The sequence below is a fragment of the Ctenocephalides felis genome, unplaced genomic scaffold, assembly GCF_003426905.1.
Source record: "Ctenocephalides felis isolate EL2017-DRISC unplaced genomic scaffold, ASM342690v1 CF-g0.4_SCAFFOLD_03570, whole genome shotgun sequence".
In the NCBI taxonomy this organism is placed as follows: Eukaryota; Metazoa; Arthropoda; class Insecta; order Siphonaptera; family Pulicidae; genus Ctenocephalides; species Ctenocephalides felis.
Genome location: NW_020539724.1, coordinates 896,954 through 924,887, shown reverse-complemented (window position 1 = coordinate 924,887; position 27,934 = coordinate 896,954). Strand labels below are relative to the sequence as shown.

Here is a 27,934-nt window from a genome sequence, read left to right as displayed (position 1 = left end):
AACGTAGTAAGTTAGAAGTTTCTATGAAGATTTTTCTGCTTTTTGAATTATAAAATGCACACTATGATATTATCTGAGGAAAAGGAAACATTAAATGAGATGAGATCCTAATATTATTTTTCACTACATTATTTTTATATCCGTATCCAATGCCTGATTAATGTTTTTGCACAGTAGTATCTAAGGTGTAGTTTCACATAAAAGCAAATTTTTTCATGTATATTTTTAAATGAGTACTGATATCAATACTGCCTGATATAAGGGTAGCTATCATGTAATTGCAAAGCGAAGGCTCAACACCTTACGCCACGTACCCCCTATATAAACATACGAGGATATGTATTTTAAATATTAAAATAAATCAATTTTTGAAAAAATATTATAATTGGCGCTCTTTCTATTTTGTCAGACAATCAGGAGCGTATATCTGATGATTCTGTGCCTTCCTTCTACACGGCCTGACTATATAAAGCACAATAAACAAACAGTAACTTGTGAAAATAAATAACGGCATACTGCAAGTACACCACCAAAGAAGTTTTTATTTTCATTTTATACTTCGATATTTACTCACGAGTATATAAATTCTCGGATAATTATTCGGAGGAATGAGAAATTGATGGGCGAATTGATGGGCGAATTCTACCGTAAGATTTATAACGATCGTTAAGACTTTGAAAAGCATTTATTTCAACATGATAAATTAAACTATAAGTACCACGAATATGTCCAAATTTTGTTTTTTTTTATTTTGGCTATTTCTTCCTTTTCGATTGAAAAGACGTATCAACGTGAAATTTGTCCTTAAAAAAATTCCATCCAGAATCTTACCTCATTTTTTCGAATATTGCTATTATTGGATAAATTCGAAATTATGGATGCTAGTTAATTTAGAATGGCATTGCATTTACGATAATTCTTTTCAAGTAGAGAATGACGCAAATGTTTTAACAAAAGGACATTATTCTAAATGGGATCAAGGTGATCATTATTGTAAATATGATGGTGTTAGCTCCTACCTTCAACTAAATCGTAAAAAAAAATTGGTACAAGTTTTTCAAATAATCCATATCATCTACATGGCATTTTAAAAAAATGTGATATATAAATATCTCAGCTCTATTAACTTTATTTTATACTTATTCCTTTAAATTTTTCGAGAACGACCGGTTTAGTTATCAAGCAATACTAGAAACATTACTTTCCTAATTCAAATATTGTTTTTGATTAACGATAATGTTTTGTGTAACTTATGTTACGTCGATTTCTATAAATTGTCGTCGTAAGTTGTTTTAGAATGAATGTCCTCGGCCCACATATATTTACCTGACTTTTACTTCTAATATCCTTAACAAGAAATTTCAATTTCTTGAAATTGAGAATCGAAAGGTATAAATGATCATTTGCAAATATATGACTTCTAGCGTTTTTCATTAGGCACATTTCTAGATGTATGAGTTCTAACCAGGTTTATCAGGTATATGAAGATTTAGCATTTCAAAGACGTTGGTAACATTTTTTGATGAATTTTCAACATTAATCTATTTGTCGTAGAGTCGTAATACTTCAGTACGACCTACAAGACTATGGTATCTACCGTCAAAAAGAAATCACAAAAATTGACGAAAAAAAATTTTTTAACACTTTATTACAAGAAAACGGGCCGGCTGATCTTTACAAAAAACTAACTAACTAACTTCAGCACGATTTCCAACCAATATCAATTTATGGCAAAAAATCTGTTCACACACACACAAATACACATACTTTTACATACTACTACTTTTTCCAAATTTGGTCTCATTCAATTGAGAATGGCTTGAAACGCCGAGAAAACATAAAATTAGCGAATCGGATTTTTTTATTAAACATAAACTTCTCCTTCGGGAAGTTAAAAATGTTAAAGGATTTTTTTTTAAATAAATGGCGTCTTATATGAAACTCTCAGTGATAGTTTAGATAGAAGTAAATTCCTCGTTCTCCTACATTTCTGGCAACATCTTTATTAAAATATACCTCACATAGACAGACGAAGGGTAACTCTTGTATACAATAAACATCCTGCTGTGAGTTCTGCTTTATACCTTTAACATTTTTTTTATTTTTTGTGCGAGCACGTGTCATCGCGCACCGTTTGATTAACACAGATGGCCCTTTCTTCGTTTCATCTTATTCAAAGGTTGACTATGAACTGGAACCAGTTATTTTAGTTAATTTTCACGGCCGTGGTTTTTATACTTTTATACTTTTTGTATTAAGTTAATTCTTTGAATTTATATAAGGATTTTTTTCTAGTGCCATAAGGTGAAAAGATGATTTGTGACTGAACTTTTAAGCTCGAAGGAGGACTACAAAATAATGTCCGTTATTTAAACATACCCGTGTAGAACATTCTTCTACATGGTTACATAATTTATTAATAAAGAACACTACCAATTAAATATAATATAATTTTGTAATTGTGAATTGAAAAATGAAAATATTGATAATTGACAAGACTATATATTGCAATTGGAATAATATTGATATTTCATAATTTAATCAATAACAGAAAATTAAGCTTAAATTTACATGTTAATGATTGTTATTTAGAGATTTGTTATTTAGAAAAATAGCTAGTAAAAATACCTGTATACTAATTTTTTTTATTGTAATATTGAACTAATCGATGTGTTACGCCAGCGACAAGTTTTCTTAGAAAAAATTTACACTATAAAATAATATTATTATTATAAATATTAATTGAGCATTTTCTAATCCATTTTTTCTTTCTTTGCAGATCACATCGAGAATGGTAAGTTTTGCATGCACATAAGTTTCTTATTTTAAATCAAAAGTATTTTCAAAAGAGTTGCCGAAAATAATATTGTAGGATATAAAATATTTAAAAGTCAAATAATGACTTGAAAAGATGATTTTAAAGAGTTACAAATCTGCTTTAGGTAAAATTGCTTTGGGTTGGGTACAATTTTAGTCTTAATGACGAAGTAAGATACAAAATTCTTATTGTAATAGAATTTATTGAAATGAGAATTTTGTATATTAACTCATCATTTGTACTAATTACAATTAGATAGACTAACTGCATTTTTGAGATATGCATTATCATACATATGATTCTTAGTGGATATTCTTTAATGATGAAATAAAAATCGAAATACTCATTGTTAAATTTTCCCACAACTATTTCATATTGCATCGTTACAATATTTAATTCATGGTAAAATCCAACAGTAGTTTCACTGTTATGAATTATCCTATATATTATTTTTAATACCTATCATTTTTCCAATCAAAAAAATATTATAATTTATGTATTTGTTGCAAATTCTCATTAAAATTACTGATTTGTTGCTAGATTCTAATTGATTCGAAGTTTGTATATATTTATTATTTGTAATTCATTACCACGTGGTCTTTCGTTTTGGAATTGAAAAGTAAATCTGTCCTACTCTGTGCTACCCGGTATAAAAGCTCAATGCCATGATGATCGCTCTTTTGCAGGCCAATATATTAATATAAAAATACGTCCGAACAGCCACTATTTTGGAGATGTTTCTGAATAATAAAACTAAAAACAAATATCACATTCGAAAATATTCTACGTTTCATTCTACGTATTATCATTGGTCTTTAAGATCCAATTGATAAATCTTCCCCACCCGATACTTTCACTGTTATGAATACATCTATCATCCTTCATATTATTCTTAGTGCAGTTTATTTTTATACGGATTGAATTTTATATTTTTGGTCAGTAAACATTTATTAGAAGAATTCCCGCTCGACTCGTATGTTTACAAATCAGAATGACGCTAACTTCTAACTCTGGTAGCGGGCTATTTCTAGCTCCTCGGCGGCTGTCGAGAGAGAGGAGAGTAACAACTACCAGTATATCCCAGGCGGGTAAAGGATGGGACGAACCGCGGGACGACAAACAAATCCACTGAATTAGGGACTTAAACGTTTCGAACTATTTTAAAAGATGGAACTCGATTTAGTCTAATTTTAACTTTGTCAACGATAGTAAAAATTTTTATTAGTAATTAAAAGGCAACCGAATATTTTGTTTATTTCGCAATACTCACGCAGATCTCAAGAAAGAGTGCGCGTAAAGTTCACACGCGATTGAAGTGAAATTTGCTATTGTACGAGATAGCATTTAAGTTAGAAATGAATACATCATATAACAATTTTGAATGATGTTTTTACATACATGTATATATCGCGGTTCGTCCCATCCTTTACCCGCCGGGGCTATACTGGTAGTTCTTACTCTACTCTCTCTATATACCGATATAAATTTAATATATTTTTTTCACTTACTTGTTCTGCAAGGTGAAAATTCAACAAATTCAGTAAAATTGTTCTTGGCTAAGTAGCACGTGCCAACAGGATCTCGCTTTTCTTCCTTAGATCTTGTGTTGACTTGACTAGATCTTGTACTGGTTATCGTGTTAGATCTGAAGACATATCTAGGCGCACAGGCCTGAAAAAATAAAAATAATAATTATAAAATGGTAATAGATTTAGGATTATATTTAAATCTATTTCGTGAAGTTTTTTTTGTCTTCAATTTTAGTCAACTCCTGAATTTTTTTTATCGATGTGTAGTTGAAACTTCCTAATATAAATCACACTATGTTGTTCTATGTTCATTAAAGTTGTCACAATCTATTTAAAAGAATAGAAATTTAAAATAAATCTTCTGTTTATCCATCCAACCTCAAAGTTGTCATCAGACGTCTCTATCCCAATATTTCTTTCACCGAGACTTATTTGTTCAACAATAAAAACAATATAAAGCCTTATAATTTCTTCAAAAAATATATTAAATTCGTATTTCAATCTACATAGATATAAAATGAACTGAGTCATCACAGAATTCGAAAATAGAAAGACTACATAAAATCCAATGTATCTTTTGGCAGACATACGACAAATATAGTTCTAAATATAGAGTAAATGAGAAAAGCATGACATTATATGTACATATAGGTGTCTATTTAAGATTTTGTTTGGTATATTTGTCATCGAAATGAACCCATTTGAGATTAATTTATTATCGTGTTATTGGTTCCACAAACTGTCTAAGAAATAGAAAAAAATCACAAGTTTGGTAAGAATAATAGATGAATTTTCATTATCTTCTCATAATTTGTCATATATAATTCCATATACAGACTTCTGAAAAATATGCATTTGCTCGTCAACAATCAGAAAAGATATCTATTTCTCATATTGAATCTTGTGTAGAGGTCGTCCTCTCTGTGAGAAGATTGTCCCTGTTAAAAATTATCAGATGTTAGATTTATTCTTATCTTTATAAATCTGCTGGTAAATTTTTATATGCTTACAAGTTAGTTTGTGTTTGATTAACTTCTTGAATTTGTGGATTTGGATGTTGGCAGAATTTATGATGATACTTATTACTTTTGTTCCATATTTTTGCTTGAACTATTACTAAGTTTAAGTTGTACTGCTCGGTCCAGGAAGCATTTGTTAGATATTGTCTTTTAACACATTCATTTGTTTATGAACCCAAGATCTGTGTAACTACTACTCTGTCCATTACATCTTCGCCCAGTTTCCAAGTAATAAAATCATCCAACGGTTTTACTCAATAAAACAAAATTATAAAGCATTGAGTCATCTAGTTTAATGTAACCATAACAGGAATAAAATAATGTGACTGCGACTGTTTTTATCTATGTCCATATACTTAACACTTTACAAATGCATCCAAGCCAAGTATAATATATGTTGAATGATGGTACTCTTCGCCTCGTTTAATGTTTTCGAAACAGTGATAAAAAATTTAAGTACGTAGAAGGGTTAGATTATTTGAGTGTTAAATTACACAGGATTGCTTTTTGATTACGTTTCCGGGTAATTGAGAGGAATATTCTTTTTGAACTATATATAGATGCTAGTCACAAATATGTAGAGATTTTTATTACTTCCTTGTGTATGAGTAATAGCTTGAATTTTGGTGGGCTACATTGTTTGATTTACCAGCTATGCTACGGTACTTTTTTCATAAAAATTGGTAGTAAAAACTGTCACAATGTTATGAATTTTCTGTGCGTCTATGCGTTTTACACAGAAAACCTAACTTCACTTATGTGTTGTCAATGATAGATCAGAAAGGCGCAGTTATGATAACATTGTTTTTTTTTTACTTTGTGCGTTTTTAAGTTAGGATGTATATCTAAAAATAAATTCTGTCAAATACATAGCATTTCGACAGTTTTTCCTACTCATATTCGTCAGTAACATAGGGTTGTCATAACAACCATGTTGCATTTCTATCTAGAAGTGAACTGGCCCTGTAATATTGTGTGGAAGAACTTCAGTAAATGATGCAAGTGTTAAATAAATTTTGATTTTCACATTTTTCACTTTTTCTACGGTCTTCGACTTGGTTTGTATTTATTAACTCCTTGAATTTGTGGATTCTGATGAATACTTATTGCTCATGTTCCTTAGTACTCACTCATATGAACAGTTGGTAAATCTAATAATAAATTATTATACATTGGTCAATTATTCATGTACCATGAAGCGTTTGTTTGATATTTCTAAAAGATTAATGTGACATCTGATCATTATCGATTTCCATTTGCTATTAGCCATTTAACTTGTTTCCATATCATACAGTGTATGTCAATTTGTATGATATTTTAATAGATCAATATTATATTAACTTGCTTCCAATACATTAGCAATTCTCAATTACCTTAATAAAACATATATTTTTAGAAATTATAATGCTACTAAGCTCTCTAATTCCACATCGACACCTTTCATATTAGTTCATCAGAAGAGTGGAACTATAATCTTATTACACCTACCAGACCATAAAAAATTACATGTATCATTTACAAAAACTTCGTTTGTTTGTTTAAATACTAAATTGAATTAAATTTTAATTAATTAAAAAAAAAACTTCTATTGTCGAGGCATGGATAGAAGGCGTTGCCTTACTTCTGCGCATTATGTTGATTAGGAATCAAGTCTTATTAAATGTGGGTGGTCGAAATTGTCCACATATATGGTAGTATATAATATGGAATAAAATATTACCGAGTTTCCTCGATGACAACTCCACCAGGTCATTGTATCATGTCAACTTATTATAATACCTACGCCGTTTGAATATAGAGTCCAATAATAATATATGACAATGGACACGCCATGGTTTTTTCACGCGTGAAATGATAATAAATTAGAATTTTGCATTTAGAGCAGTTTGTATTGATATGTTAATTCAACATTATAAATTATAAACGATATTTATCGGGTTTATAGAGTTACGTAAAAAAAGAATCCCTGTTGTTTAATTTTATCAATCAAAACTACATCAGACCTATGATAATTAATTGCGGATAACAAAAAAAAAAAAAGACAAGAACATTATTAAGAATTTTTTATTAAATAATATTAATAGCAGTTGTTGCCAATAGATCGTCTGATTTGATAACTGGGAGATTTGATAATTAAAAATTTGATACCACATTATCTTTTATCATGTGTCCACAAATTAGATGTTGGGTGGTTTTGTCTGAAAGTTTTTTTCTGGGCGTGGAAAAATTAAAATGTCATCTCTCCACTTCTACCTAATCAGTTAATTGAAAAAACTAAAAGTGTTTTGCTCGTGAGAATTAATATGTATTTTAAACAGATGTGTCACACAAAGTTTGATAGTCGATCAAAGTGTCGAATGAAAAAGTTGAAATGTTTTAGGCACGACCCTCATTTATTATCAGTTTTACTAAAAACTACATAAAAAGCAACGTGTTAAATATACATAGTATAAGTATATATATATATATATATATGTATATATATATATAAATGTACTAGCTGACCCGGCAAACGTTGTTTTGCTAAGTAAGGTATTTTCTAAACAATTATATATATATTTAAACCTCAAAATGCTAGAAACATTCTTGAAATTGTTCTAATCTTGAACAAGTATTCTGACTAAACATTCAAATTTTTAAAACAAGTTATTTCCATTATTCTATAACTTCTTTAGTCTGATAATATATACAGTATTTTTTTCAAAATGTTTCTTCATAAAGTCATCTCTCAATGTCTTTACTCTTTTGTTGCACCAAACACGTTTCTTCTACCCATTTTTCACAATATTTCTTTTTAATGCTTCTTGTCATCAGCAATTCATTATTTTGATGTATACGCTATTTTCTTCATTATTATTATTATTATAACAATACATGTTATTATATCTCTGATACAATGGAATACGGTTATGAGATTTTCTGATCTTGGATTATAGAAAGTCATAGTCGCATATTCATTCGACATGTACCAATTGTGTTCTGGAACAATATGAGGTAGTAAAATTCATATTGTTATAAATAATTAGTTGTAGAAAATAATTATTGATATTATGTATGGATTTTACTGTTTTGTGCAATTAATTAAATAGCAATACCAATAGTTGTTGTGATTGAGAATTAGATTCATAACAGAAATGTATCATGCAATTAATCGAGAATTTATAACTCGAAATTTAAATTTAATTTATGTTATTAATTAGCTTTTACTCAATGATAAATCTTTGGTAAAACTATACTCTTCTGCCGATAGTTTATTCTAAATAGTCATATTCTCGATTTCTTGAATAATAACTTCTTCTCAGAGAAATATAGGATCTAACTCTTGAAACCAAATCTAGGATCCGTCTTTTTTCGTAATAAATATAAAGATATTTAGAAACTTTTGTTTAAAAACACTGTATATTAAATTGCTTTGCAATTTGCATGTACTCGTACACACTACAATACGTCAATCAACAATATTATTACAACTAATAGATGTTATTATTACATCAATCGTTTGAGAATTTCTAAATAATAATACTGATACCATAATTTAAGTACAAATACCTGTAATTTATACTGTGTAGTTATGTTTCAACAATTTAACACTTTATAATCATTAACTATTTCCTACACAATATTAATTCTATATGTAACAATTGCAACGTATTTTTATGCAACTGGTACGTGAATGTAATATATATATTCTTCATACATGTAATTGCAATGCATATGTACGTAAGTATACGTAACATATATGTAACAATTATTCCTAATGACGAACAACATAATTTTTTAGGTATAAATTGCATAAAATTAGATTATTTGAATATAGATCTTATCTCTATTTATGAAAAGTGCATTTATGAGGTACGTTTTACTTCGAGGACAAATAATTTAAAAAACTATAGTTATTACAAATTTAATTTCAGCTTTTTCATATTTTGAGAATTGTTATATAATTATTGTGGGAATTTGCTTAGGTAATACATTAATACATGTACAATATTTGAAGTCCAATTAATTTAGATAAAATATAATCTTCGAATAATAATATTTACGCATAATTCAATGATATAACTATCACGAATTTCAGATTTGGTTTCAGCTATTCTATATTTTGGGAATTATTTGATAACTATGTAGAGTATTTGCTGTAGATATTAAAATAATATATGAATATAATTTAGGTTAGAGTTACTGTTAATATAATAAAATTGCAATATTTCAAAGTACGGTTTATACAATACTTCGATCAACAATATCATTACAACTAATAGTTGTTATTACACCAATCCAATCGTTCGAAAAATTCCAACTAATAAACCACAGGTACCCCATAATTCAAGTTCAAATACTATAATTCATCCTTTAATGTTACGTTTCAACAATTTAACACTTCATAATCATTAACACTTATCATTTTCCTCACAATATTAATTCAATATGTACTTAAAGCCTGTTATTCGATTATGGCCAGAGACTTAGTCAATTATAAATTGATAGTGTATATATGATTCATTACAACTTGTCAAACAACCGCTTATGTCAAGCCATGAATTATTAAAAATCTTAAGGCATGTGTTATAATGTATATGTTCAGCAGGTTTTGCTTAAAAATATTGATATTAAGTGATACTTTATTTCCCAGGGTAAATGTAGATAGTTGACTATAATAACAGTGTAATAAATTTACATATTGCTCGGATGTAATTTACGATCTTCTCGCCAACGTTAACTTGATAACTCATGGGTAATACGGTATTGCAGGTTTTTTGTTACCTGGGCAGTAAAATACTCAGGATTCCGCAAATCAACAGATTTTTATGTACTTTGAAAGTAACTACTGAATATATTTCAATTATATGTTGCATATTTAAAAACTTTGGACTTACCACAACTGGTCCATTTACTCCAACACTGCTCAAGGTTGCTCCAAACCATTGATCAGACTTTTGGTCCATCTGTTCGCCTCGTGACGTATTTTTATTTCCTGAAAATCGAAATAATTTTATTAATTTTAGAATTTTAATTATTTTAATATAGAGCAGTAAATAGAATTGTGCAGTCGCGTCATTTTTGACACACCTGTAATATACAATTGAACTATCATTATAATTCAATTTTTTATTCAATTTTTAATAAAATCAATGTTTCAGCTTACACAAGCCGAATAAATTAAAATATATTTATTAAATTTTTATTTAAAATAATATCATTATTCCTAAAGAATTTTAGAACTTTAATAAATTTAATGATGATTATTTTGGTTTATACAAGGCTAGGGCTTTTTATTAAAATTTCAAATAATTCAAGTATTTTATTATTGATATGTAGGATTATTATTCTGTCAATTATCTCTGTCAATAAATTATATATATATATATATATATATATATATATTATATATATTAAATCCTTTTCACATGTATATTATTACTTCATATTTCAATTGACTCTAATGCTTATTAATCAGGATGCAGAAACACAATATCACAACTGAAAATTGATATCGTATTATTTATGAAATATGATATCAACCATTATTTAAAAATTGCTTAGAATTTCATACTTGTATTAATTACACATGTATCAGTAATTCTGTCTATTTAACACCAGAATATTACAAATTATATAATAGAAAAAGAAAATTTTTTTGTTGTTGTATAATAAAAAGAAAATTAATATTGTATTCAATCAATCGAATTTGATACAAAAAATATTAATGAACTATATAATCCATTTTTATCAGAAGTTTCCAGAAATACTATGACAGTCTCAAAAAGCGAAAAAAACATTTCCAAGCTTTGCAATAATTATTAAATTAAATTAAGTAAATTCGTTCTTTACGAGCTCCACCATATTGCGCCCACAAAGAGAATTTCGACTTATGATACTACATACAAATATAAAATCGGAAAAATTATGAGATTTTAAGTATCCTGTAAAAATTTTTGTCGTTTTTTTTTTTTTAAATTTATTTCAATATTTTGCCATTTGACCTTCAATTTAACATTATATTCGTGTTTAGCAACATCCAATACAAAAAACTCTTATTATTAACTTCCCGTAGGGCAAAATGGATTTTTGTGTAGTGTATGTATGTGTGTGTGTGCGGATATAAATTTTCGTCGACGATTTCGGGAACACCGATTAACCGATTTGAATAATTCAAAAAACATTCGATTCGTATTGATAAGGAGACGTGTTGATTAGTTTTTGGCGAAGGCAGGTCTAGCCGTTCCGAAGATACGGGGCAAAAAGTGCCAAAAATGGTAACTCAGTCTTTAAGAGAACGGAGCGTCCGATTTTAATAATTCAAAAAACATTTTACTTGTATTAACGAGATGAAGAACTGATCAAATTTTCATAAAGGCAGGTCTAGCTGTTTCGGAGATGAAAAGTAAAAAAATGCCATTTGGCGGTCAAAAATGATTATTAGACATATGCACATCAAATTATCAGATATTTTATAGAGATTTTAACAATAAGTATATATTTTGTTTATATTCCTATGGGTTACGTACTAATGTTTACCCGTTAGACGGCGACACGGCGCTTACGCGCTTCAATATTTCGTCTTTATTCAGTTAAAGCAGTACGATTGCTTTGAAAAAAGTTCAGAATTTCCAAAATATTTCAAAATATTTTTTTTCAAAAAGTCTGTTTTCAAAAAAAAGTAAATTTTTGTCAAAATTTATACTTTTTCAAAAATTAATAGTTTCTCAAAAATCTAATTCTTCAGAGTATAAAAAAAAATGATACGTGAAGTTCCAGCAATTTGCCTTAAGGCATGATGCCATGCGCCCCACTATTTTGCGATTACTATAACTTACCCTACGAGAAGGTAAAAATCACCACCAATACAGCAGTATTTATTGAACACCATCATAGTAAACCATATTCTGTACAATTTTAGTTCATACTCGTACATTTATAGTGCCTTAAAAACGTAGAATTTTTATAATACATGCATTTGCAATCAAAACAATAGTACTCCAACACAAATCAAATTTCAATCAATCAATCAATTCCCATTGACCGCGTTATTCCATTGAATTCGGAGACGAGACCTGACCATCCGTCGTCTCTCGACTCTTGTCTTAATATGGTCAAAGAAAACGAACACTAGCATGCGGATCGTGGCGCCTATGTAATGTTGACTCGAAGTATCGCAACTCGGTGCGCGGCCCGCGCACACGTTGCGTCACCTTCGCAGGTGATTCAGTGCACGTTCTGAGGCGAAACGCCATATGGACCGCTGGACGGCGAGCGTGGGTTAACTGTCGCAAGGAAATTGGGAAATGGATGAAATATGGTTTTTTAATTAAGAAAAATCGGGAAAATGTCATCTTTGACACTTACAATATAAAGGATTCAGTTAGGGGCTTGATGGAATTTTTATAGTCATTTCGTTGGATAATGGATACTTTGCAATGTAGCCTAATTCTTAAATTCTTTATTATTAAGTCTTCATGGAAGACAGGTTACGGTAGTGACTGTAGTCATAAACATCTATAATTAATTAATATTGAGATAGGGTTCAATGGAATGAAGGTGAAGTATGTTTGTTAGAACAAGTTTCCGTTATTGCATTGAGTTAGCGCCCTACATTAACACGATCTGTAGACCGCATTGATTTTTGATAGACTTTAAAGAGACAAATTTAATGGCTTTTTTTATAAGAAGAAAATAGATAGGATTAGAAGTGATATAACTGTCGTAAGGAAAGTAGAAAATGATAAAATATGGCTCCTTATTAAAGAAAAATCAGGAAAATGCGACGTTAGTTAAATAAAATGTAGAGTATTCTATGAGTAGATTGATGAAATTTTTATTGACGTCATGTTTCCTAGGATAACAGATACTTAAAATAGTAGCCCCTACAATTTTCATAATTGTAGACCGGGTACGGTTGTGAAGATTTATCAATATCACATATTTGTGATTGTGGCTTCTACTCTATCATTGTGCTATATATGGTTATGCTATATATGGTTTGCCTTGCAAAAAAAAATACTTGACTACGTATAAAACAAAATTGATAGCAAATATGTAAATATTTATTATAAAATATTAATATAAGTCAGCCAAAAAGAGTTTCCAAAAAAATGTAAAACTTTTCTCACACTATAGTGATAATTCTACTCATCTATTGTGTGTTTATTTTTATCTTTAAAAAACATATAAATTGTTTAACAAAAGAAATTCATGCATACTAAATTAGTGTAAATTAAAATTAAAATTAATAGGAAATATTAATTTTTTTTCTATTCATTATATTCAATATGTAATCTGCCTACGAAGGTTTTTAAGAAAATATAGAACTATCTTACACGATCACAGTATTATGATGTTTTTCTTATATTATTATGCAATATATGCGTATTTCATTAAAATCATTCCATCATCAATTATCCTAATACATTTTTATAACCTTGAAAACAATTAATTTCAAAATTTAATCATTAGAAAGATGCAATTTCATGGTCAATAGATTTCTGTTTGTATTAGCTCAGCTTGTCAAGTGCATAGTATAATAATTTATCATATTAAGAAACAATAGAATACTTTATAAATTATTTAAATCATTTGTATATATATCATATATATATATATATATATATATATATATATATATATATATATATATATTGTTTTTGTTATCAATTAAAAATTATATGAATATTTTTTTTAAATTTATTAGAAATCCATACGTTTAGGCTGAGATATCTCATAAAATATAGCAAAATATTATATTAATGTATATTTATAATTTTATATATAAAATTGCTTCTAAAAATATGTCGAAAGTATTTACAAGTTTCTGGTGTGTTTTGCACATTAGGAATTCAAATTTAGCTACAAATATACATTTAAAATAATTAAAAATGATAATATTCAAGAAGACAAAATACTTGTTAGACAAAAAATACTGTTACCATGTCATGTTAACCAATTCATCATTCATATCTATTATTAGCTTGACTCGATTATTATTAGCTATGTACAAACGGTATGTGTGTCAATACTATCAATACTGTTTTTTTTTAATTTTTGCCGAACAAACTGATAAATTTTCTGATCAAAGATTCTATGACATATTTTTTTTGTTATTACAAAAAAACATTGATAGCATAACCAACTTGTGGCTGACCTTGGCTTACAAACTGGATTTATATAATACTGACTGAGATATTTCTATCTTCATATTCGCCTTCCTTATAATAATCATATGTTAGAATATTTTACCTATACATATATATATAAATATATATGTATATATATATATATATATATATATATATATTTTCAGGCTGGTTTTGTAAATTTTCGTAGTTCAATGTGGCAAAATTTTATGCATTGTCACACGTTACTGTTGGCTAGTTAAATCGCAATTTTTGAGATAAACAAATATATTCTCAAATTTTAAGATGTTTACAATATTTTGAGGCTATGTTCTAATAAACCAAACAAATAAAACATGAGAAGATCCCACGAGTCCTGATTGAAAATCATTTCCAGTTCGTTTAGTAAAATTATTTCTGTTGTATGATTTTTTTAGGTGCACTTTTTGTTTAATATGTAAGTATTTTTTAATTCCAATATTTTATACAATATTTAGCCAGATCTATACATTTTCTGGTATACATGTGACGAATATACACGTCATGGTTCGATTTGATGACCATAGTATACTGGTTATTAATAATTTTATAAAAACACTTCGACTAATTTCCGTAGTTTACTAGCGAATCCAATACCCAACAATTTTGTTTTATATTTGCAAATCATTCATCCGAATACTTAAAAAAAATATTTTAAAATTCAATATAGACTTTATTCTGAGAATTATTTGCACAACGATGTTCATATAACTCGACAAAGAAAGTTTTGTTTATACTTCGATATAAACAATGTATTTATATTATGACTAATCTGGATAAAAAGAGTTTACTTATATAGAGTTGAGATAGAGCAGATCTGTTCTGTGTGAGTTTTCTCAGTAATCAAAGATTTAAAAAAACAAATTTGAATACTGATGATGCTGGTTGAATACAAATAAATTTGGATTTAATATATAAAATTGATTTTTTAGTATAGCGAAGGTAATTCGTTCACGCATATCAGACTAGGTCTTTTGTCTGGGTATGTCAGGCTTACTAATCAAAATGAATTTTGATCATGAATATCATTGTCATAACTCCATATAATTCCATTATTAAGTCGATTTATCAAGTTTATGAGTTCCTCTTTCTACAGTATTTATAGCCTTTTGTCCATCTATTATTTATTGTAATTGAATTTAATTGGCGCGTTTTCAACAGACAATACAAAGGTTTGTTTGAACTTATCGATATCTTAGATGGTTTTCTTATTTTACAGATCGAACGATGCGCTTCTTTACAATTATAATTATCGATAATATACCATCATGCCAATGTTCTCCAGTCAATAGTAAGCACTTTGTCTTGTTCTATCTTGAAAAATAAATATAATTTCCCACAGCCTTACACGATGTTTGAAACATTAAAATAGGTGTGTAAAAACAATATTTACTTTTGATTATCTAGTGCAAAATGGTGTATCAACAAACATTTTAGAGAAGTGATTTTGTGGATGTAGTGCAAGTCACTATTCATGAAATGTTATTTGGAGAGACCTTATTGACCGTTTGAAATAGTTTATAAATTGGGGTATGTTGCAATTAATTATATTAAAATTGGATTGCTTCTGAAAATTTCCATGTAATTAGGTAGTATCATCACAAAAGCTCATAAAACCTTTAAATTACGATTGCTGTTCAAAAAAGCAAAAATGAAAAAAAGTTATCCTCGATACCCAGAATTTCGTTGCGTCCATAATGTGCATGTTGATTTTGTTAATGGTTTGCAAGGTATAAAACATTCGAAAATATATATGTCGGATATAAATAAAATTCAGGTCAGACTAAATATATGCTTCCATTTTATGACAACACAATTTAAACGCTCTAAATATCCGGTCGACTGCAGAAACATATTCATGGACTACTTGGTTGAAAATATTGAAATTAAATATAAATGTTAAATTGTATAAAACAGATGCGCAAATGATGAATCACTTATATATTTATATATATATATACATATATTGTTTTTATGAAAGTATTTATTTCAAAAAAATCGGTAGCTACACATTACAGAAATATTTAGTCTGAATTGAGATGTCTACATTTCCTTTGTATAAGAATTCAACAATTAAGAAAGAAAATGCAAAATACTTACTATTCTTATTTTATATTGTATAAAATCAAATTCTATATCGTATTAATAGTAATTTTATTGTGAATTTTTGCTTGAACAATTTGCTTGAAAACTGTTTATCATAAACTCTCTTTTCTATAATAAATACATTCTATTACTACTTTAATTTAATTAAAATGCTATCTCTGGAATTACTGTTCAAGTCCATAATGAAGAAGTGAATTTTAAAAATATAGTGTCGGTGTATATAATTATACGAAAAGGCTATAATTAGAAGCGACGACTAATCATTAGCTTCATTTATCTTATCAGTTCGTTTAAGCAAATTATATTTACCGTTGGAATTATATGTAGAATTTTATTTTGTGTGGGTAACACCTTCGCAGTATTAATAGAAAGATATTTAAGAAAATATTTATTAGAATATTTATATTTAAGATATAAAATAATTAGTTTATCAAGGTTTGAACACTTCTCGCCGTAGTATGGAAAGTTGCATTTTGATTATTAAATCATATTTTCATTGTTTGTTTAAACTGTACAAGTTGTACATTATTTTTGGTAATACAATTTAGTTTAGTCATCTATTTATTTATTTTTCTACTATTTCACGAATAATTGCATGACCCTTCCTAGTAGTATCATGAGAACGCACGCGTTCCCAAGGAATGCCATTCTGTATCACATTAGTATTGCAGAATTCAAAAGAGAGGCGATCGTCTTCCGATATCTCGACATAGAGATGCATACAAATAATTTATATTTGTTGTTTTGCCACAGAAAAGTAAATAACTTGTAGTCATAGAGCAGAACTTCAATACCAGCGATAATATCATGCAATGTAGATATTGTTATTTGGAATAAATTATAGGTATACGAGGTATGCAGTTTTAGAAATGTTTAAGTTGCAAGTATTATGGACAAATGGTAGTTGGAAATGTGAGATGTTATGTTTGTGATACTGTAGTATATTATCTTTGACCTGGGTGTTTGCCAAGCAACACCTTTGCAGTAAACTCTTGTGAAGATATGGGAATCTAACGTATTTTAGATAATAAGAAACGAAAGATGTTTTACCGAGAGGATAAAATAAATAAAAGGGTATCATTGATAATAGTGTCCTATGCAATCTTGATTAATTTCTACAAAATTTTAGTTTTTCAGGGTTCTGTATAATTTTGAAGCCGGTTTCTGAATAGACCATGATTAATTTCAGTTGTCAGAAATTACGTAAATTTAAATGTTCTAAATATAGAGTGTGCTGATGCTGTTGTTTTTAAAATCAAGTCCAGAAATTTACCGAGAATGAGATTTTATATAAACTTCTGCCTACTATAAAGTGAAACATGTTGATAAAACCACATATAAAAATATCTTTATTCTTTACAATGATATGTAAAACAGCACGACAATTTCAAACCGCGTGCAACATTTAATATCAGTCTTATAAATCATAACCCAAATTACATGCACGAATGCCGACCCACGTGAGATCTTCGTCAGCTTAATTTTTAATAAATCTATAAAGGTGGGAGTACCACATTCAACAATGTCTATAAATTATTCGAAGTCTACATACGACGCCTTATGAAACTGCACTCTATCGATAGTAGAAATGCCAACGGGTCAACAAAAGATCAACTCATCCTATATCCTATCATAAAATATTCTTAGGTTTATCTATTTTAAATCATACCATGAGGTGGAGGTGAGGTAAAGGCTATTTTCGCTTGTAAACATATTGCTATATTTTCAAGTGAAAACCACTAATTTTACTAAAACTGGACATCAGGCTGTCCGAGAACTGGAGCTTCTGACAGAAATCCCATAGCCATTGAAAATACCATTTGCAATTTAAAAATCTTTTATTTCCCGCGTGAGAATGTAGATCTATAAACTATTTCCATAACATCTGACAATGGTTGTTTTGTGTCACTATCCTTGCCATAACATTGCAAACACATTAATTTCTCAAGGTTCGTGTCTTTTGAGTAATTATTGTGTTTTGCATGAATCGAAGGTTAGTTGCACAGTAAAATGCAATGAAACAGCTTTCTACCAAACACCTACACTCGGATTTCTTACGATAGTTTTGTATCCCGTAGTTTGAACTCGCAACATTCATTATTCATTCATCGAAATGAACAATTTCTTAATCGAAATCTCCGTATTGAGACGGAGAATATAAATACACGTGTCTTGAGTGCAGTTATGTTTTCATGAAATTTATTGCGAGGCCATACAAGGCGAAGGAAAAGAATATTAATTAACGTACTCTATATTTATTCATCCATGTGCTAAATTTAAAACCACTTTATCAATAATAGATTTGTTTGTTTCATAGGGTTATGAGTTGATCATCACATTGATATTCATTATCAAGAATATTTGTTGATTCCAACACATTCTCTAGCAAATCAACTAAATTGAGGGTAGGAAAAACAATAAACATGGATGTGGATAATATGTAAAATCTATCACATTTGATTCAAAGATCCAAGATTTGAACTGGCATTTGACACATTACTTTTTTTGCAATAATAAATTTATTTCTATAACTTACCATATCGGTCGAATGGTACAATTTGGCATTGATTATCGATTCGAACATCGCAACTGTAGACAGCGCCTCCTCGTATCACTCCAGGTTGATGAGCATCCGCCTGCGGAGCTCCCACTAAAGCCCTGGAAGACAAAATAATTGTATAAATATATATAACAATATTGGAAGAACATTTGAAATTTTCTAGTTACAATGCAAAACTTTTGGTGAAAACTGATTTTAGCCAGTGAACCACCGTGAGGTATTGGCTCACAAATTAGGAAGTTTAGGAAGGCAATTAAAAAATCGACTTTGCGTGTAAAGCTACATCTTGTTGACAAATCCTAAACAATATATGAGCAAACCATTTGATATTTCTCACAACTACACAAAAATCTGTAGAAGGTCACCACTAAACCTTTCTACTTCCTTATCTCCAAAAGCTTTTGACTTCAAACGTTGCCTCGATTTTCCTAGCTGACAGTTATTAAATATGGGTCAACGTGCTGACATTATTTATTATATTTCTGCATCATACAGCACAAATGTCTGAATCTGTTACGGTTCGAAGAGTTCACCATTAGGCGCTCCTATCTTTTGTCAGGCTTCGTTCGGCACAGAAATAGAGGTGCGTTGACTTCCCGTCACTTTTTAACTATGAATGATCATCGGCAATCGCCAAAGACCATAGTGATAATAGATAAGGTATCTTATTGCAAATATATAATAAACTGTAAAATACTGGTTTTATAGTTCTTGGTCACATTTGGCTCGTTCGTTATATGATCATCATATATCATTATAGATATATAGGTGTTACTTACATTTTTATCTAGTAATTGCTCATAACAGCTACATTTTGATGAAGTTCATAATTATAAGAACAACTTAATTTAGCCAAATTATGCTTAGTCATACCAAGTTCGTATTTACCTTCGCCAGCATAAAAATAATTATATGAAATGCTTTCTACGCATGCTATAGTTTTTTCTTTCTACTGTCTAATTTATTTAGACAGTTGACACAGAATTATATTAATTTTAATTTTTGTAGATTGTAAGTTTTATATTTCATGATTTTCACTAAAACTTCCATATGTAGATCTAAACCTAATGACACTTTTTTATTTCTAAAACCAGAATACTCCATTAATTAATTATTTTGGTGTGATGATATAGATGTGTTTAATATACATTATATGAAGTGTATCATAATCACATCACCTATCAAAGGTTTTATGAGAACATATTGATTCGAATAGTGATTGCTTTTTATATCAATTTTCTTCAGAATGACATTTCTTATAAGTTGGCTTATAAATAGACTTCATCATATACTTAATATCGATCGAAATTCGCAGACAATTTGGCGCCGTCACGATAAAATGCTTTTTTGCGAAACACGCTATATGAGTTCAATACTACTTTTTATTATATCAATATTGATGAGTAATCGATTAGTGGAAAGTGTAATTCAATTCTGCTTTTGTTTGCATATAGTTATTACTTAATAAATAATTGAAATGTACAAAATGGTAAAAGAAAGTAATTCTTCTTAACATATTTTATTTTACTTGCAAACTATTATTTTAGAAACAAGTGATATTTTTATTATCATGGTACTAATAAAGTTAGACCAGTTGACCAGTCTGTATGAACCAAATTGGAAACAATCTACGTTTTAGGAATATAACGGTTCGTCTATCCACTTCATGTATGTTATCATTGTTTTATCAATACCCAAAAAACGTTCCTATAAATTAAAACCACTTTCTACGGGCAACTTTCCCAACATATGTTCGAATATATACAATTTTGTACCAAGTGGGTGTGAATTGTCGTCATATTGTGCTCGCCCGCACAAATCTTAACGTAATGAGCGTGGTCGGACTGGAATGTTTACAGTCTCTTTGGAAAATTAATATAAAATATACAAAAAATAACACCAGAAGTTATAAAATGTATTTGTAATTAACCATATAATCTAACTATAAAATAAAAAAATACCAAGGCATACGGGACTCCTGTAGACGCGGTCTTTCTCTCCAAACTTTGATTACTTATTATAGGCCTATAATATTTTGAACCCTTCAATTTGACTATCAATTCTGTCACCATGCAAAGTTTCATCAAATTCCAAGAATCGTAAACCCGAGGTTCTCCTTGCCAGCCGATCTAATCCTTACTGTACAGTTTCTGATCCAATATAATGTCGTTGTTTATGGTTTCATCAATGCAGAATCTCGAGTCGACACACAATGTGCAAAAAGCGGCCCCAGGTAATCCAGTTGTGCGGAAATTAGCTGTATTCCTAACCTGCAATTGCTCGTTATGCAAACCACTATATGCCCATGTAGGAACGCCTACATTTATCTCGAACATAATATATAGAGCTGTTGTAATAGTAAAAATCTGTGATTTATACTGGATTTCATTAATGCTATAACGCATTATCGGCTTTGGTAGCGATTTTGATAGTTAGATATATGATTAGTGGACCTACGTTTCCTGGACAGGATGGTGAAAAAATGGAGGACATGGTGCATGGAGATTGTGACAACATGATATATGGATGTAAACCAGGAATTTGTTTTAGAAGGATACGCGATTTTAAAATGTGTGAATAAAGTTTGATGGATGAATGATTTGCCAGAAATTAGCAGGTGTTCTGAAAGCTGTTCAGAACAAGGTGTTCTGCTAACTGTTAGAAATGATGCACTTTGCTAGCAATGTGATTTTTATTGAAAATCAGAAGTAAATCCAACCATTGTTCTTGCAAACTGAGATTTATGTTTTATTTAATTCTGATCGCTCTTAGAAGACAACCCAACGATCGACCAACTATAATTTAAAAAAAATTGTTTTAGCGTTTTCTATTTCTATTATTCTTCTTTCAATTATATCATCATGAATTTCTAAAACCTGATTACATTTATCGGTTCGATCACAAAACGATAATTTGCTTAACACCCAGACTATGAATTATTATTTAATTCTAATCGCCATATCTTTACAATACGCACCTCGAGCATATATGAGGAACCCGTTATTGCAATTCTAGCAAAAAAAATGAATTTAACAGTTGGCATAATTGTATCGGCGATATATGTGTAATATCATTCGAGTAAAACAGAGATTCTCAAATATTTCAGGAATATAACTAAAACTACTTAAATTTAACCAAAAGTAACTACAAAAATTCAAGATAGATATTTAGATATGTAGTATTGCTTCTACTCTAATTCTAATCAACTCTAACAAAACAAGGAGTTTCAAATATTTTGTCTAGAGAATTAAAAAAAAATATGATTAGTCGTTTTATTAATACTAATACGTTTTGTTAAAAATTTTATTGAAGAAATAGAGAAAATGCAGTGCCATTTATTAGGAAGTATAGCTCCATAGGAAAATTGAACAAACTAGGAAATCTCAAATTTTTTGATAATAATTAATTTACATATAAACTTGCGAGGTATCCCAAAACATAACGTCAACCCGAAACAAGATGACAATTTTGATTGTAACTATTATGAACAAAAGTTGTTCTACAGCTTGCAAATTATGAGCTTTTAAGTATTACCAAGAGTGAAACTTTGTGATGAAACTGTGACTATTTTGAATCTTATTTCTTAAGTTTGAGAACCTCTGATTCAATAGTATAAAATCAACTTGCTTATCTTAATTTACGGTAGGCCGCCTGTAACACTAACCGTAATGTTGAGACATAAAAATTAATAGAGCTTTTACCGTTGCCCATAGAATATAATAATAGCTTAAGGCAATGTGCAAATCGAATCCTGACATTTGCTGATTTCTGTAAATAATGTATATATTTTAATTATAAATCCCATTAATTTTATACGCATTCGATATAAACAAACACACGAGGTTAAAAATAGTAGTTATTTTTATGAAACATTACTCGTTCTGTTATATATAAACTCCTTGAAATTCTTGAGAGAATCATTGGATTAATTTTTCCTAGATCCATATTGGTGACAATTTTCAATTTAATCTATTGAATTCCAAAAAGACTGAAAACCCAATTAAAAAAATGTAGCAGCTATCAGTGCGAGTTAATTTTAGAGATGAAGTTAGATATGAAGTTCGTTGATGAGTGTTTTGTTTGAAGAATGGCGGATTAGTGTTGAAGAGAAAATATTAAAAAGAGAGTTTTATTATAGAATTTGAGAAAAATCAATTAACAATGAGATCTCATCTGGTTTAAGATTTTGTACAACAAAATCACAATTGGATTTTTTTGTCCCTAATTCAAAATGAGTTTATCATGCAGATTTACAAAAATTGCATATTTAGCTAAAAACAGTTTTATTTTTAAAAATTACCTAATAATTAATGATGTAGCTATGTCAAAAATTTGTGATAATATTTTATTATTGTTTATTTAACGATAAAGAGCTCATTTTCATAAAATTTATTACATCAAAACACGCGATAACTTGCACACTTTTGGAATTATAATTGGTATGAAAAGTTAAATGATTTTTAATTGCGATTGATAATTAGTGCCAACAATTATGTAACATCAGCGAAATTATGTGTAATTGAACATTTTTTTGTATTTTCTGTTTACTTTCAATTGTTTTATTTAGGTCAAGACATTTGTACGTTGTTTTGTGTGCTCGACTCATTATTTCAAATAGGTGACGATGTTGGAGGAAAAGATATGAAAACTTATTAGATAAATTAGATACAATTTTACAGAAATACTAGAAGTGATTTTAGGATGCTATATATAATTTTGAATTTTACTGAAAATATATACAAAAGTATAGATAGCCATTATTACATTTCTATTTTATAGATTTCATTTTGTTCCATAAATAAATAGTATTGATAAATAAATAAAATAATTTTTTGTGAGGTAAATTTTTTAAACTTCCAACTCGTCATTGATTTGTTCTGAAACTATCCCGATAAATACAAATTTCCCAAATCAAAATACAACACTAAGCTTCAATTACTACAATAACAATAAACATTATACTTTTACTACTTTATACCGCAACAAATGATTTATCTCTATATTTCAATTTACAACGGTATTATTGCAGAAAGTTATAGCTACCACTGTTAATATTTAATGAATACTATAATTATAAATAAGGATTCATTGCGGAAGAGAACATGTCTTTTTATTGAGTATTCAAGTTCATTAGGTATAAGCTAATTATAATATTGTTTTCTGAAAAAGCTTTGAAATTGTTATTTACAAGAAACGAAATTGGTTTTATTTTTTTAATAAATTTATATCCTAATAATAAATAATAGTTTTCTTAGTCTATAAAACACATTTTACCGCATCTAACCTATTTCATTACGACTACAGAAATAGAAGTTGACGCACCTTTGGTAACATCTGAAAATCTATCATGTTTCAGGTTAAATATAGTACTAAGACAGCGTTCGGTGGCCTCAGCGCAGATTTTATGGATTTTGTACAACGATAATTAATTTTCACTATTATTTATAATGACTAATAATCTATTAATATTTTATAAACGTGTGAATCTATATAATTAATGATATTTTGTAAATTTATAAAATACATGATGGTAACATTACTTAAAACTGGTTGGTGAGTTCAATCATAGTGTGGTAAAATGCAACGTCCCAACAACATTTTTATAATAAAAGATTTTTAATTTTTTATTGTTCAGAGCAAATTTTAAATATAATATTATTTAAACAAAATAAAATTATTTTTGCATCATAAATTTTTATTAACACGCACGCAGACGTGAATGCTATAGCATTCAACATTTTATACCAAATATTTTGAATTTGATTTTATACAACCGTACGTTTTTGCAATTATTACCTTTTCAGGGTTATGACTAACTGATTTTCTGGATATTTTTGTATTATCTTCCTATAGTCACGTATTAGCTTGAGCATGCACATTGCGTTAAATAGAAGCGTAATACTTGACGTGGATGCTATAGCATTCATCGTATATAACGATGAAAATATGAGAATCTGACTACCTTTATGAACGGTGTTTAATCTTACTTAGTCAATATCACAACCAATTTAAAAATATATTGTCCCGACTGACCCTCAATTTTTGTACCTTGCTGAAACTTTTACTGTTCACGAATGTGTTGACATTGATAAATTTGGTAAAAGCTTCTGTGGCTTCAAATTTACCATTTTTAGATTTTTTCCATAACATCTATTTTCCAATATTTTCAGCAAAAAATCCAATATCTCTATTAATTCATCCATTTGTGCGTTCTTGACCAATCTTGCTTTATTAAGTTGCGTAACAAGATAGTAAAACACTAACATGTGTGCGAAACAAACAGAGTTCGGATACGTAATTTATACAGCCTCATGGTCATTCATTTATATATTCTTACTAATACGAAGAAAATAATACCATCAAAATATTCAATACATCAAGGAAATAGTCAATGATACCTCTAAAACACGTCAACTTGAAGAAATCGTTTAACAAATGTACTTGGATACGCATTTTTGAATGGAGTGTTTGATGATAATTTGAATTTAATATTGTAACAAAGGTTTGTGGACGCAAATGTGTAATGATTCGCGGAAACGTGGACTTTAATATAATTATCATGCTTTTTTATTAAATTAAATTAATATGTAATAAAAAATATGAACCCAATTGAAAAAAAAACATTTGAAATAAATGTGAGCGAAACGTTAGCTGTTACCGTGTTATTTTAGGTTTTTATTAGTTTACTCAAAAAATTTTAATAATAAATTTATTATGTACTTTACCATTTTACAGTCCTGGTTAAATCCTTAAAACTACGTTTATATAAATATTATACAAGAACTTTATAACTTCATAGGGAATATACTGTGTAATCTCGTTTTTTAAAAAAATATCGGGTTCGGTTATTCGCCAGCATTTAGGAGTATTGAAATTGCAATTTTTTTTGATAAAACTTGCCAATATATAATTCAATCGCGTTAACATCTTTTTAAGAGATTGCGTTAATTCTGATTTTAATAAGTGATCGCGTTTTAATAGTGATAATTTCGTTCTTAAATGATGGCCAGCAATTGATGAATTCTAGGTATTCCACTATCCTCCTAGTGCCGCAAGTAGATGATTATTGTAAGATATAGTAGCTAAATGTTCTTAATTAATCGTTTAGATAAAATACTTGATTAGTTGTTGAGGTCAAGCCCACGCGACCTTCTGCTATTATAGAAGCAACATAAACAATGTTGGTATTCGCCGATGCATCGGATACAAAATCGATGGATTATTCGAATTTAATTTATATAGGTAGTTAAAATTAGATACGAGGTTTTTAAAAACATGTTACAAATTTCCTATTTATGATTCGATTCATCATGCACCTCTCGTATGAATATAATTTACAACTTATTTACATGATTCACGAGGAGAACCATAGGTTCAACCGTCGAAGAAACTCCACATGATGATAAAATTCACCTCCTCAAAATATCTGAGGTTGCTTTAAAGCTAATTAATAATTTACACCTACAAAAATATTAAAAATTGTCTGCAATGGTCTTCAGATATGTCCAACTGAATTAATTTAACATTAGATTGAGGATGGAGATAAATTTAATATCTCACAATCAGAGAAGATCTCCAAACCTTTTGTAGCTCTATAAGAAATTTTAAGATTTTATTTCCTGTTTTAATAATAAAATAAAAATATTTAGATTTACATTACAAATTGTAGGTAAATAATAGCGAGTTAAGAAATTAAAACAAACATAATGTTTAATGAATTTTTTTTTTTGCTTTTAACCCAGCGATAATTTTGTCATTTGAAATTATGCTTATATATATATATATATATATATATGTATATATATATAAAATTCATGTGCATAATTCTTACCATATGATGTCAAATTTACTAAGAAATATGATTAAAATCTACATTTATCAAATGATTAACTCAGCATGGGCGATGCAAACGGCTTACTAACAAACACCTACACTTTATAAAGTGTTTATTATTCATCTGATATTTAATATTCGAACTTGAATAACATATTTAAAGATTTTTTTTCAATATAAAGAATATTTTTGTAGATTCCTCCGATCTCTACATAATGCTCTATCAAGTCTTAACATTACTTCAATCGATTTTTATAAATCCTAAAATTACTACTTTTACTTCACCTATTTTATAAGTTCGCTTTCAATTTGCTTATAAAATTTAATATTTAAAAAAACATCCTTAATTCATTATCGTTCCTGTTTCAAAGCAAAATTTAGTTGCTCATCAAACTTCGGCAAAATGATTTTATGGTGATGCAAAATGAAATGAACACTTAAATAGCTAATTTGGGTCATCAAAGGCACTTTGTTCATCAAACCACATTTGTCATTGAACATAATATTGTCATTTTATGATCTGAGGTTTGAAAGGGACTCATGTAATATAATAATTCATGTAAATTCATACTCTTAATAGACTATATAATATTTAGTGCAAAATTTTAATCGTAAACTACAAACTCATCTTTTTTCTAATTTCCTACTTCTAAATTCTTGAAGTATTATCTTCCCAAGTTGTAATTTCTTCTGAATTTAAATAAAATCCTGAGATTCTTATATGAATTTTCATATTTATTTAAAATTTTGATATTATTAAAGCTTACTGAATTGGGTTTTGAAAGAATTCTAACAAGGAAACCTCAAGTTTACTCTTCTGAGATTTTGATGAAACTTCGCATGTTGATAGAGGGAAGTCAAAACGAACTTCTCAAAATATTATAGGCATATAAGAAACGGTTTATTTATTCTATTCATTC

The 27,934-nt window shown here is 28.6% G+C and overlaps 1 protein-coding gene across 1 annotated transcript in view; it reads right to left on the bottom strand.

Annotated features, from left to right (window-relative positions):
• Window positions 1-27,934, bottom strand: part of LOC113383034 — a 138,743-nt gene that overhangs the window by 42,956 nt on the left and 67,853 nt on the right. The window contains exons 8-10 of the mRNA XM_026621286.1: window positions 19,158-19,279; window positions 10,244-10,341; window positions 4,327-4,489 (exon numbers count right to left, since the gene is read on the bottom strand). Of these exons, the coding sequence (XP_026477071.1) occupies window positions 4,327-4,489; window positions 10,244-10,341; window positions 19,158-19,279 (383 nt within the window). The remainder of the gene's footprint in view (window positions 1-4,326; window positions 4,490-10,243; window positions 10,342-19,157; window positions 19,280-27,934) is intronic.